Raw genomic sequence first — 14,483 nt, forward strand, 5'->3', positions numbered from 1 at the left:
CAAGTACGTGTGCTTAATGCAGACTTGATTCCTTACAAAAGACTCTTCACGAGTTCCTATGTTGACATTGACCGTTTTACCTGTTTCCACCTCTCCCGAGTGGTTACCTCCAGTCGACACGTTATGTCGATGAAGACTTTTCATGTGGCAGTTAAGACAATCCATTTCAACACGCTTACATTGACATATCATGTGTTGTGTGAAAATTCCCAGGCTACAGTCTACATTATAGACTGCCAGTACGTTCACCGAGGTAAAGAACCCGGCTACAGTCTACATTATAGACTGCCAGTACTCACTCCGATTAAGAACCAGGCGACATTCTACATTAGTGTAATTTTTTTCACTTTATTTTTTATTTTTCTATCTACGTGACTTTACCGAAAGAGACAAAGAATATGCCCAGTGACTTTGCCAGACCCGTTCTCCTGGAAAACCCGAGGCAGATCCCCCTAACTACCTGACCTGGAGCCACGTTGGAGCAATGCTAAAGCCTAAATGCACCAGTGTCGGCTGTCGCCGGATCTATTGCATGCATTTCTTGCCGAGAAAACCTAGGGTTAGCCCAATGTATGCCTGAACAGGAGCACATGCGTGGCGCTTCGCTATTCCCACATGCAAGAGTGCAATAAACAGGAAATAGCAAAAAGCTCAACGCAGTAAGACTGTACTGAAGAAAAATGCCATGATACTCCAGCGAATGATTTTTCTTTCAGTAAATATGGTAAACGTAATTGATGGAAGCATACCAGTTGGGTAAAACGTCGTTTTATTTAACCAAGCATAGGCGGTTGCACTACACCAAGAAAACAAAACTGTTACCCAATTTATCAAACAATTAGAAATAATACTAGACAGTTTTCACAATGTTACCATGCCAAAAATTAAACAATTTACATTAGCGTGAAGAATATTGTAAAAAGAGCAAAATATATATAGTACAATACAATGGTCATGTATAAAAACACTTTTAATACAATTCTCATCAACCACAAACGTAAAAGTATATTACACTCAAGTTTCCCATAACTTTAAATGCATGCACCATGAGCGACAAACGGACCAATTTTTGCAATTGAAGCTATAAATATTGCTACCACTTTATAACAGCTGGTTTATAAACCAAAATAATCACACAACCTTTACTAAGGGATTTATAGAAAGTCTTTTAAAATTAATGTCATATTTCTGAGAGCAATATTTTGTTATCGAGTTGTCAATTTTGTTTTCCAAAACTTTACTAAAGCTGGTATAATCAGTCTGTTTAAAAGGCGGCAAAGGTGCAGCGCTGAAATTGCCTGCTTACGCCACTGCCGGGCGGAAGAGGCTCCAGTCAAGAAGCTCTAGAGAGAGCCCGTCCACGAGTGGCTAAATTCTTTTCCACGCTGACCAAACGTCTTGGAAGAGTAACACCTTAGACCTGCCAATGAACTGTGGTGTTGTTCATACTGCTGGGTGGACAGAGGCGGAAGCATTCCTCAATCTAATGCGGCAACACCATGTATTCAGCACTCAAGGGTAGTCGTCACAGTCTCCTGTACAAGTTTGTAAGCTTCTCCTGAGAACCTAAGATTTTATAGAAGACGGCAACATCCTCAGAGGTTCCAGACATCTCCAATTGTTCACAATCTGCTTGCAGCTTAAGTCCAAATTACTTACCAATATGTATCTGTGTGTCAAAGGTAAAAATCTCTGTACAAGTTTGTTCCACAGTTTAGTCTGGAGCTAATGAAATCTGACAAATACAAGTAGGATTTATGGAAGGAGACATTGATTATATTACAGATGGACGGCTGAATCAGAACTAGATATACCTACAACCATGAATGTGTTCACCCACCATTAATTCCAATGACCATATACAACTTAAATTTGCTTTATCAGTATATGTAATGACACCCACATGCCTTGTTCTAAATCTCTCTATGCCAATTACAGCCATGTCCCTTGATGAAAGACCTTATATTAGCCCTCTGCTTCTGGTAAGACAAAAAACACATTACTTTGAGTCAATCAAATAATGCCCTATGTGGGTGGAACGCAAAAACACAAAGGTGTATCATGCAAAAAGTAAACCTCACACAATGAAATCTTACCAATTGCTGGATACAAGTATATACAACGCAAGATAATATTTTACATTCAAATATAAACACAAATGCAAGAGGGACAAGGTGCCGGTTGGGTTTTTGTCCAGAGGGCTCAGTTTACTGCTATGTTTAAGCTTTTTAATATGTATGTCTATAACAACATTAAGTATCTAGCGACATTAATTCACACTTCGGCTGACCATTTGATCAAAGTATAATCTGTATGACACTGGATATGCCCATCATATGGCCACTGAAAGGCAAAATAATTCTCATCCTGCAGCCAATCAGTTATTATTTGCCGTATTAGTTGTTCCAAGATTTTTACGTTGCAGGCGTTAAATGAAGTAAATTCAGTTGAGTGGACATGTTAAGAGTATAGGTGCACAGCAGTATACATTTTATATCTTACACACAATAGTTTGTTTTACATACGTGTATGGCAAGGGTGCTTGTACTATCACTAATCCTCCCCACCGCTGCCAAAATGGAAGGCTCCGTGCGTGCACGCTCACGGTTGCGCGCCACCTGCAGCCCTTGATATTAAGTGCGTCGTGAGCGAGCGTGACAAACCGACGGTGACAAAAGCGCATAATGGCGTGGGGGGCTATGAGGAGTGCGGGAGGAGCGCGCAGTCCCAGAGAGCGAGGCGTTGAAAAAAAACCTCGGTCGCACAGGACCAGAGGCAATGGCACCAACGTGGGGGGAAGACTTCATCCGGCAGTAGCCTGACGAATGGCAGCAGCCGCTGCTGTTGACGTTGTGATTGATGACGGATCACGATGATAACAATAACGACCATGACAACGCTGTCCATCGAAAGGAAGGTTTGGCAGAGTCGTACGGGAGTGCGTTGATGAAGCAGAGTAACGGAGTTACTTGTGCCTGCTGCCCCGTCTCTTCATGGCCACAGTGCATTGGGGGCAGTACCACTTTCCCTTGGGGGCTTCCTTCAGCCCCACACAGCCGTAGTGGAACCACTCGATGGGGCACTGCAGAGAGAACAGAGAACACAGTTGGGGTCAGGCAATGCAAGGTAGTGGGACATACAGATAACATCAGGACAAGAGCAGCATATGAATACCATTCATGCTATCCCATGAATGGGATAGCATGAATAAAAAAATAGGTGACGACTGACTTTAAAAAAGACATGCACACCAGACATTTGTTTTCCCTATTCGTTCCTTTGTCAGAAAGTATGAATGGCAATCATGATTCTCAGAGAAGGATCGTTGCTCAACATTTTAGAGGATTAAAAAGGAGAAAATGAGGCTTCACCACTTCCCAAAAATGTACGGTTTGCACACCCATGAGAGTGATCGTTTTTACGGTTCCTAACTGATCAAAACACTTTTATTGGGTGTAAATTGTTCAGATATGACCAGAATCAGAATCTTTATTTAGACTGGAAGAATTTGATGAGCTATGAAGCTCTTTTTCACAGATGTCCAGTCGGCAAGAAACAGATTCCACTGTTTAATGAGCAACATACGATAAAGTCAAAATCAATGTCGACACTACCAGACATATCATTCTTTATAAATCGTAATGCACGCATTTAAGTATATGTTTTGCACTAACACTATATAAAGAAAAAATGTTGCTTGAGGTACTTACGTCTTGATTGTCACAGCCAACCATTTCTCCATAAGAAACCTAGAAACATAAACACAAGTTTTTACAAAAGGACAATCCTAATGGTAACAAGAGTTGACATCGATATTAGGGAGACAAAGGCAGCCGGGCGTGGTGCTGGTCACCAACCCCCTCATTGCGCCGCACCGGCCTTCAAAGGTGCTCGCTAACAGCACTTGCCCCAACAGTCTATTAAAGCTATACGGGGGATCTTTGTCTGTGTCGTGGGACTGTGTGTGGTGGGTTGAGTGAGACGGCACACCTGGTTGCAGATGCAGTACCGCGGCTCGTTGGGGTCATACGTCCAATCCACCTGGTCGCTGAGTTCTGCGTCCGCAATGACCATGTCGGGCTGCGCCAGCTCTTGCGCCAGCGCTGAGGGCTGCTGTGCTGCTGCTGCCGCCGCCGCAGCAGCCGCCGCCGCTGCCGCAGCTGCCGCGGCTGCAGCCTTATTGCCCCTGTGCACAGCAACAAAGGCGTGAAGCTCCTTCACCATCAAGTTCCACGTGCGACACCACAAAGGCCAGCGTGAAAGGAGAATCGTGTCGGGTGGTAATTGTCTCCTTCGGTGACCGTGCATAACAATGGATTTTGCTGCACTGCTTCCCTTTCGGCATTTTGGCGTCCTCTGGTCTAACACCGTTTGAGACTAGGCTCGAAAGAAAGCTGTCTCTGGTGTGGACCAATCAGTTTAAAAGACAATGCATATATTATCAGAGTATGTTTTTTGTTTGCATTCTGACCACAAGTATTGTGGTTAATGCAGACATGATTCCTTGTAAAAGGTTTCAACTTGGTGTTTTAACATCTTAACACCTGTTTTGTTGCCAGAAAAAAGGGGAAAACCTATTCTCATATTTTGGTACTGGCAAAGGAGGTCCCATGATGAAAATGATTACCACAAAGTGTTACATAATTCATCGACTTAGAAGATCGAATGAGTTGCGGTGGCCACTGATCTAGATTTGGATCACTAGCCTCAGCAGGAATGGATTGGAATCATTCCATTAGGTATGAGACAATGAAAGACCTTAATTCAGCAGAGCATCATATTATGCATTTTGAACTTCTTTCGCACCGTACGTAGCCAACTGTGCTAATCAGAGGTGGGAAGGACAACAACCTAAACACAAAAAGCAGTTCTAAAGAAATGGGTTTTCAATACAAATTTTTTCCTAATATCGGAAGAAAGAGCATTTCAGATGGCCACAGAAGCGTATCTGAAAGCGCGTGATGCAGTGACCATCATTGTTCGATGGCTCGCCAAAAGCTGCTGCTGTGAGGGCGACCGGAGTTCGCGTGACAAAATCAGCGAGGTATTGTGGTTCACTTGTGGCAAGCACTTTGCAGGTGTCAGTTAAGACAGGCCTATTGAAGTGGCTCCGGTCTGTCAGTTCGCAAAACACAGGAGACACAATCGCGGTCCGCTTTGCCGACCACCGCACGACGCACTTGCTCTTGCGGCCGCTGCGCGAGTCAGACGTTGAAGAAGCGGAGGCGGAGGAGGCCGCGGCGGACGCCTGTGCGAGCGCGGGTACAAGGCCGGGCCCCTCACGCGGCAGTGGAAAGTCTCGCTCCACCAACGAGAAGTCACTGTTCTTCAGTGCTTCGTATGTCGCTTTGAGGCTCGATGTGCGGCGGCCCTCTTTCATCTGAGCGCGACGCAAGCGCAGGAACACAAGCGTAACCATCGCCGTCACCACCATCATTATAACAATCATCCTAACCATCGTAATTATCTCCATTGTTATCATCACTACCATGCTTAGCATCACGAGCATCCACAATACTGTATTATCATTATCACTAACATTATAGTTCCCGTCATTAGCACCACCACAATCATTGTTATCATCCGAGTCTCGCATTTTGGAGGTGATGAATCATAGATCAAACACATTTGCATTCAACCTCCAAACCCGCTGGGATGCAAGGTAGCCAGCCATGAAACAGCAGTACTGACTGAATCCTCATTGCCTTTTGCAATTTAGGCAATATCAAACATGGCTCACAACAAGTCTTTTTACAGTGACAATGAAGAACAGCTGTTGGCCGTGTGAGAGTGACATCAGCGACTGTGGGGAAGGGGATGGGAGGGGGGGGGCATTTTTGTACCTGAGCTGTGGCCTGCACGGCATGGGCAGCAGCTAGCGTGATGGCCCCGGCCCCCATGCCGCCTGGGATGGCTGTCAGGCTGTAGGAGGGCAGCGGCTGTGACGTGGTCAGCTGGTAGGCTGCGGCGTTACCGCCTGTTGCAGCGGCAGTGCCACTGGTGCTGTTGCGGTAGCCTGCGTGGAAAAAACCCACGTTCTATATTTAACATACACGTTGGGGGTTTTGATTTCAACAGACCGAGTCCCACTTAACTCGGTATGCCTATGAGCAAATCACCCAGAATGCCCACGATTGCATCAGGGTTGATCCTGGGTAGTGCTTAGATGGGTGACCACCATGCATAAACATTGCAGCAAAATCACTCCTTCTCCACTATCCCACTACCCCAAAACAACCTCCAATGGGTTCAATCTCTCTCCAATTAAAACCCACTTATTAAAGATAACCGATGGCATAAAGACTTGCTCAATGACGATTGGTTCGGAATTTAATCCCAGCCCAATCAGTAGTATTGGATTATATGAAATCAACAATGGTTGGTCACCCAACAGGGAACTAGTGTGAATAGTTGAGTTTTGTCAGTGATCGATATAAAACAACCACACAAGATATGGTGATCCATTCCCAGATACCCCACTGATTTAAAATGACCATGTTATAATGACCATGTACCTTTCAATAGGCGACTGGATATTGTAAAAGCAATAGCTCAACGTCTTAATGGAGAATGTTAAATGATTTCATAAGTATATTGAGATTGGCGGGGGACATGTAGAAGTTTTTTATTTAATTATGTTTAATATTTTTATTATTTTATTATTTCCCTTCTACGTGACTTTACCGAAAGAACCAAGAATATGACATGTAGAGGCTTTGAAAGAAAATGTGGTCTACTCAATAATGTCTCATTATTTTAGTGATGTATCTATACATGGATCACCATGTATATTTATTTAAAATAAACCACAGAGGGGACCTGAATCCAGATACTCACAATGTTCCGCACGTACCTGAAGTATTCTCCTTGCTGCTGTCAGCTGTGAGGGTTGACAGCAGAGCCTCTGACTTAAACTTCTTGTCCTGGTGTTCGGCAATGAGGTAGGGTGACGGGCTAGCGGTGTTTTTGCGCTCTGCAAGTTGGTAAAAGCACACATAAGCATGGCTTATGTAACACTTTCTAATGTGCATTTGCATATCTCTGCCTTAATAAGTTTCAAATATACACTCTGTCATGTGTATAATGTCTTGTTTGTTCTGTTTCATTTGATAATTTACCTACAGGTAACATTTGCATCGGATTTCCTTCGTTACAAATAAGCCATTTTTACACAAGCTATTTCCCGCGTACATTGACAGCACAAGAATCGAGTTTAATCAACAAGTCCGTGACATGCGTATCAAACACGGGAGGGGTTGGAGTCTTACGGTAGCAGAAGCACAATAGTCGTGAGCGCGTGTTCATGGAGGCCGACACTTACTCTCAGTGCGCGTGTGGCTGTGAACGTGGTGGTTATTGAGAGTCTGTGCAGGGGTGTCCAGTTCAAGGGATCCTGTGGAGGGCAAGAAACATCAATCAGAACACATCAAAAAAGAGAAATCATTTACACCATTGGAACCTCATTTGCCAGAAGAAAAAATGTGATAATAGTTTTTTTTACCCTTTTATCCTTTTACCCTTTTTTTGCATTACGACTGCAGGTATTGTGGCCTATGCAAACATGACTCCTTGTAAAAACGTGTCAGTTTTGTTGCCAGATAAAAGGGTAAAAAAAACAATTATCAAAGAGAAATCACTTATCAGAATCTTTATTTCAACTGAAGGAGAAATCCGATGAGCTATGAAGCTCTTTTCACAGATGTCCAGTATAAATATATAGAAAATATATATTGTTAATGTATTATTTGTCAGGACGAGGGCACGGGAGTGTGGAGCCACGTACGTCGCTCCAGGATCTCGGTGATGCCAGCATTGTCGGCCTCCAGCTCCATCTTGAACTTGGCGAGCTCCTGGTCGAGCTTCCGCAGGTGCCGGTCCACCTGGGGCACGGCAACAACACCACGCGCGGTCTCGTTTAGCAGCGCAAGGCCATGGAAAACAACAGATTAGCACCTACGATTAGCACGGTTGGCTACGTACGGTGCGAAAGAAGTTCAGCATGACTCACTGTTGCCTTAAAGCAGGGGTAGGAAACATTTTCCTCGCTGAGGGTCAATTCAACTTTCAAACATCTTTGGCACACCACACGTAAACATACATCTCAGTCACAGTGACAGTCTCTGGGGATGCTGAAATCAGAAATACAGTATTGCTCAGTAGAAAATATTCGCCTCCAGTACCCAATTAGTGCAGCCAAGTCGCTTGCAGTGATGAATAAATATTGTTAGCGGTTTTTTTTTCCAAACTGTGCTGCAGGTTGTATGAAACATTCACAGGCTGGGTACAGCCCATCATCCTTAGGTTACTGCCCTGCCATAAAGGGAACCTCAGGGCATGACATCTGAAGTGGACTTACCAAGTCGTAGATTTGATTAGATAACTGCACCTTCTCATCTGCATCTTCCAGAGCTTTGTAATAATCCTGAAAGGAGAAACAATGATGCTTCAAAGGGGTTTCACTCACACAAACCTGAGCACGTACTTAAGCAATTGCAAATGACATTAATTTCAACATTGACAAAGCACCAAAACATTGTGATGTGGATGCAGCTTTAGGAATTTTAGACAAGCGGTTGGGAAAATACATGAGGCATATATAGGGATAATACTTAACAAATAGTACATATCGGGTAAAACATATACTTTCCGTACTGCCATCTACTGGCAACCTCGTACTCCTGCAGGTTTGGAGTTTCACACGATCTGTATGATCCCGCAACCCAACCTCAAAAGCGACGAACTACGGGTACTGTGATCGAGCATCGCCACTGAGGCGTGTGTAAGCACAGCGATGTCACCCCAGTCTCTGCCCACGACGACTCTCCTCCTTGCGAGTACCTTTTTGATGGCTTCCATCTGCTCCTCGCGCCACTCGGGTTTGTTCTTCTTGGCATTCGCAAAAAATTCTTTCACCCGCTGCTCCAACTCATCCATGGCATCTGCTCGAGAGTATTAATAAAAAAATAATTAATATTCTAAAATAATAAAAATATACTTTCATTATTTTATTGTTTCCCTTTTACGTGACTTTACCGAAAGAACCAAGAATATGAATCCCTGCAGTCACGAAAGCTTTCAATCAAAATAATAATTAAGATGCATTTCAGCTGTTCCTTTTTCAAAATGTTAATGTTTTTGCTTTCATTTATCCCAACGGTGGTGAGATAACAGCATCAGGCACAAAGAATATCACCTCCAGTTCATTTTAAGAAGCCTCTGCAGAGTTTAGACAGTCACCTATGCGAGGAAAATACTCTCTAGACAAGTGTAGTTTGCTTAATTGCTGTATATTTAAATAATCACAAGGTAGTGCTGCTGAGCTGTGATCACAGAGATGGCAGTATACAAACACTGCCATTTCTGTAATCTGGTCCCCGTAGTCTCGTCAACGAATGTGTAACTAATGCTAAGGGATTGATTCAAACCACTTGCAGAACAATCTTCGCATTGCACAAACCCTAAAGGTCCGTCTACTCGAGTATGAAAGACGTGACTATTGGGGGAAGCAGGACTCATGAAGCAACTACGAATCCATCATATTAAAGTTGCTATTTTGCTCCAACACGTGGAAGTGTAATGACCACGAGTGGTGACACACTGCACAAATCCATCTCTCACATTGCCTGTGCCAACATCATAGATGCCGAGGTGAGACAATCGCTCTGCACCAGCTCATTTATCTCCTGTGCCCATCTCATTTAAATTCACCTTTATCTTGAATGCATGTTATCCTAATTAATACTCGTGCAGATGCATAACTCTTCACATGCAGGTCAATTTTAGCCATCTCTAATACAGGCTTGTGAGGACAATTAATCTTAAGGGTCCCTCTGCATGCACAGTTCCATCTCACTCGTCTCCTGTTTGAATGTAATGGTCTCTAGTACAAGTGCAATTAATGCAAGGTGAGGAGACAATGTATCTGTATCATCTGTAAGTCTATTTCCCGCATCTCAGTGAATCTGTCTCGTTTCAGTGTACTGTTCAAATAACACAATTCTGTCAGCCAGCATTACACTCGCACAAGACCAGAGAGACGTATGTGTATTGCTATTATCATGTATAAATAGTCAGTACTGTCCTCATTACTCACCCGTAATATTCTCTAATATTGGTGCATTTTTATTGCAATATACGTGTATGTGTGTAATAATCTGCAAAGTCTATTTCTATGGTTATATACTTGTACGATTTTAATGCGAACATAAAGTATATTTGTATAGGTCCGTGCGTATCTCTGTGACGAAAGCGTGTGGTTTTCATAGTGATGCAAATGTATCACCAAAATTGTGATTGCAACGCAAATTGTCACACAATCGATACTCACTCTGCACCTGTAGATCCATCTCCCGCATCTCCGTGAATCTGTCTCTCAGATCCATGGGCAGCTGTTCGATCACTGCAAGGCAGAGGCCGCACGCGCGCTCAGCCCCCACTTTACACTCAACTCTTGTTTTCATGTTTACCAGGTAAGGACCCACGGAGCTCATTTCAAACGCGATCTGGTTCATCACAAACGATGGCTCAACGAAGCGGCTTATAGTGTGAACATAGACGGCCAAATACTCTAAACGCGTGTGCCGTTTCTAAATGTGGAGACAAATCCACGCGACCACGGGAAGAGGGACATGCAAACTCCAACTACACAGCAGCAGGCATCATCAGAGGGTCGGGCTCGAACCCACGGACCTCCTGCATACCGAGCGAGGCAGACAACATCACGCCACGGGTGGTGGTGGTGGTGGTCGATACTCACTCTCGAGGTAGTCCTCCAGGTACAGCATCTTGGCGCCGAGTCGGCACGATGAGCGGAGAGCTTCGAAGGAGGGGTGGGGAAGGTGGAGAGGGTGAGGAGGGTGGTGAGGAGGGTGGTGAGGAGGAGGGCGAGGAGGGTGGTGAGGAGGGTGGCGAGGAAGGCGACTTGGGCGGGAGCTCGCGGTCTCCGCTCTGCCTCCTTCCTTGCGGCGACTTTTGCCCGGAAGTAAAAACCCCCTCCGACCGGCTTTACGGCAGCGTCGTAAACATTTGCAAGTGTCGTGAAGCGCTGTGCGACGTCATCAAGAGTCGTAAAAAAGATAAACCGTCGTGCGCGCGGCACACCCCCCCCCCCGGCGCTGCCGTAAGGCTTCGACGTTAAGTGTCGTGAAGAGTCGATGGTGTCGTAAAATGCCATGAAGTGTGGGTGCGAGGTGTCGTGAAGCGTGAGGTTGCCGTAAACGTTGACTTAAAGCTTTTGTGACTGCATGAATTAATATTCTTTGGGTCTTTCAGTAAAGTCACGTAGATAGGTTAATAGGTTCAAAGAACCTATCAACGTTACCGAAAGAACAAAATAATTAGCGGTAAAAGATACAAAAAAACTGATTGGGTGTCGTAAAGTCTCATGGAAGTGTCGTAAAAGTGCACACACACATTGACCCCAATGTTCAGAGCCCAGGTTCAGATCGATTGCAATCAGAATAATTTATTGTTGCCTCAGTGGAAGCTCAGTTTGGTGCAAATAAATCAATTAAAATGTCGCACTGCATAATAAAAGGCCATGCAAGTGGCAGGTCACTCCTCTGCTGCCACCATTGAGAGACATCCCTCAGCATTGGGGTCTACCCCAAATTTAAAAACAATTACCTGGTTGTTGTGGACTTCATTTACCAGTTTGTTGTGGTTATTTGTTACGCAGTATTGTACAAACCCATTACCAACCCGCACTGACCAGCATGGTGAAGTATGGTCAAACAACGCCCATGTGTGACAGCTTGTAGAGATCCTCAACCCAGCAGTGAATAAATGGCTGTACCTTTAATTCATATTTAGTTAACTGCAAATATTTTAAAGGTTTTAGTGTTTATGTACGTATGTTGAACTTATTTTCCATAGTACGTAGCCAACTGCTAATCGGAGGATTCACTGCTTTGGAATGTTGGCCAATATGATGAAAGTGGCACATGAAAAGAAACGAGAGTATGCAGAGGAAACCCATGCATCTACCAGAGAATCACTGAAACCCACCACTATCTGCTGGCCATACCACAGCCCCATAAATAAACCACTTACTTGAGTTGTTAAGCAGCCAGCCACAGAGCTCACAAGGCTCACTCAGCCATAAGCCTCAAACTCGTGGTGGCAGCACCTCACTTATTTCACGCATTCGCGATGCCATTGAAATCTGTGTAAGTAAACAGTTCGTGTACCAATAATGTATCCCTCCCCTGGTATAAACCACTTTAAAGTGCAGCCCTCACAAGTGTCTTCCCAAGTCGAGGCAAACCAATTTAGTGACTTGAACCTTATGGCGGTACCCCGGGGTACCATAGTACCCCGGGGTACCATAGTACCCCGGCTCTCGCACAATGTCCGTGATGCAGTCATTTTTAGCCTGTTGATGGTCGGCGATGCGGCAATCGACTCATCTCGACGAGCTGTACACGATGCACCACTACGGTGCGTACGAGCGTTCAGGGTTTCGGTCCAATCGTCCTCGCTGCGTTTCGACATCGCTGAGTGTGGCACCGATTTCGGATTGATTGGTACCCCAGTCGCGGAGTTAAGTACACGCCTGAAAAAATAGTGTCCCAAAATTTGAATATTTAATTGCCTAGGCCAGTTTGTATTATTTGATACCCCGGGTACCGCCATAAGGATCACTTGGCAGTGGTGCTGAAGCATCAATGGACAACGCTTCATTAACAATGCCTTGTACCAAAAATATGAAATAGTCCACTATTCTGGGCATTTCCCATTCTTCAGAGCAGAGAGAAAGAGTGATGTATTGACTTTTCTTTGAACGATTATACTTCACTTTAAGACCATGAAGACATTTGAACTAATCTCATCAATGGATTTGAATTGGCAAGTTCAGTAAATAGTGATTGTACCAATTGCCATCCTGGGTAAAAAAAAACTCGATTGTTTTACAGCCCATAGATGTGATATCCAATCTGATAGCTCTGCATACGAGAAGTCAGAGTCGTCTAATAGAAAGATTGCTGCTCACCACGTGCACATCTACAGCTCTTTTTGTAATTCAATTTCTTGATGAGGGCCTCCCCCTGCCATGCAGGACATGGGAGTTATATGGTGGGTCATTCTTTACTATGCTGGACAATGCACTTTGGTGAAGGCAGGAAGCATAGACGTTGGAGCATGATGTACAGTCCTAAAATGGACTTTGATGCACTACATTTAATATGACTCGTTATATATTGTACAATAATTGATCAACGAGCACAATGTTTATTGAATGTGCGTTTTCCATTTGTCCTTTGGGGCCGTCCATAAATGACGTCACGCGATTTTGGACGATTTTTTACCCCACCCCCCTCGTCACACGGCGTCACAAAAAGTCAGACCCCCCCTCAAATATGACGTCACAAAGCTCTGCCCCCCCCCCCTAAAACATGCTTCAAATCGCTTTAAACTATTGTCATTGTTGTGCGTATTTAATGTGACGCTGCACCCTGATGTTGTAGAAGAAAACGTTTATTAAAAAGTCTATTTAAGTAGAACGTGTTGTTTATATTTATTTAAATTTGCGCATTTTCACGTGACGTCACATTTCTCACCCCCCCCCCCCTCGTCACACATCGTCACAAATGTCTGACCCCCCCCCAGGTGCGTGACGTCATTTATGGACGGCCCCTTTACACTTCTCTATATCGATTGAAGTGTTGAAAGTTTGTGTCTTCTTTAAAGAAAATCCTGGACGCATTATTCCACTTGTCTGAAAGTTTTAATTTATTAATTCAGCGAAGTCTCCCACACCTCACTTCACTCCAAGTCTCTCTTGTCACTAACTCAAATATCATTGAGATTTCGTCTGGTTCAATTTAAGGATTTTATTGATTGTTTACGCTTGTGAATACAATCAAATAAATAATCGTGTGCACAGTAGCTTTGCTGCTGTTGAACAGTGCTTAAGCAGGTGCTGTGAGTACATTACAAGAGCCTGAAGCCCAATGGGAGGACAAATGAAATGTTCAGAAGTGAGCATCCTGGTTGCTGTTGGCTTATGAGGGTACTCAACGTCTCTTGTTGGGAAAACCAGGACCATGCGGAGACCCTCACTTAAGAAAAAAATGCACACTGGTTTGAATATGAGCTGAAGTTATTTCTGTGTCCTCATGAATTAGAAAAGCTACGAGGTTGCTGATTCATCAAATCTATACTCAAGATAAAATTTGAATACATTTTATGTCAGGAAAGTAAGTGGCCTTGGGCAGGGCATGCAAGAACAGTGATGGAATGGCAGCCAAGGAACGGAACATGTCTGAAGGGGACTTTCACCGATGAGATGGAGCGATGAAATCAGCTCGTGTGCAGGTGCTGGGTGAATTATTACATTGTAGGATCACCATGGGGAGACGTTCATCCAGCAGTAGATTGACCATGGGTGATGATTATGACTTAATTAAGCATAACAGGATTTATCTTACTGTCACCGAGAAAACAAAAGATCTTGACGTTTTAGTCAACTGGTCTTGTTTTAT

At 44.1% G+C, this 14,483-nt stretch overlaps 1 protein-coding gene across 1 annotated transcript; it reads right to left on the minus strand.

The window, feature by feature from the left end:
* Positions 1-789: 789 nt before the first annotated feature.
* Positions 790-10,990, minus strand: ING3 (inhibitor of growth family member 3). The gene is made up of 12 exons (XM_078871566.1): positions 10,757-10,990; positions 10,328-10,399; positions 8,839-8,939; positions 8,357-8,422; positions 7,784-7,880; positions 7,322-7,393; positions 6,854-6,973; positions 5,844-6,016; positions 5,181-5,380; positions 3,991-4,186; positions 3,711-3,749; positions 790-3,082 (listed from the first exon to the last, which is right to left on the minus strand). Exons 1-12 carry the CDS (start codon positions 10,782-10,784, stop codon positions 2,966-2,968), a joined length of 1,281 nt encoding a protein of 426 aa, XP_078727692.1. The 5' UTR covers positions 10,785-10,990; the 3' UTR covers positions 790-2,965.
* Between the last annotated feature and the right edge of the window lie 3,493 nt (positions 10,991-14,483).

Source organism: Lampetra fluviatilis, chromosome 32 (genome assembly GCF_964198595.1).
Source record: "Lampetra fluviatilis chromosome 32, kcLamFluv1.1, whole genome shotgun sequence".
In the NCBI taxonomy this organism is placed as follows: Eukaryota; Metazoa; Chordata; class Hyperoartia; order Petromyzontiformes; family Petromyzontidae; genus Lampetra; species Lampetra fluviatilis.

Excerpts from the sequence above, each read along its gene's own strand:
- ING3 (XM_078871566.1), bottom strand. The coding sequence starts at position 10,784 with ATGCTGTACCTGGAGGACTACCTCGAGA. Across the intron at positions 10,400-10,756 it reads CCTGGAGGACTACCTCGAGA|TGATCGAACAGCTGCCCATG; the intron begins GTGAGTATCGAC and ends TCTGCCTTGCAG. Across the intron at positions 4,187-5,180 it reads CGCAGCGGCCGCAAGAGCAA|GGGCAATAAGGCTGCAGCCG; the intron begins GTGCGTCGTGCG and ends TGCTGTGCACAG.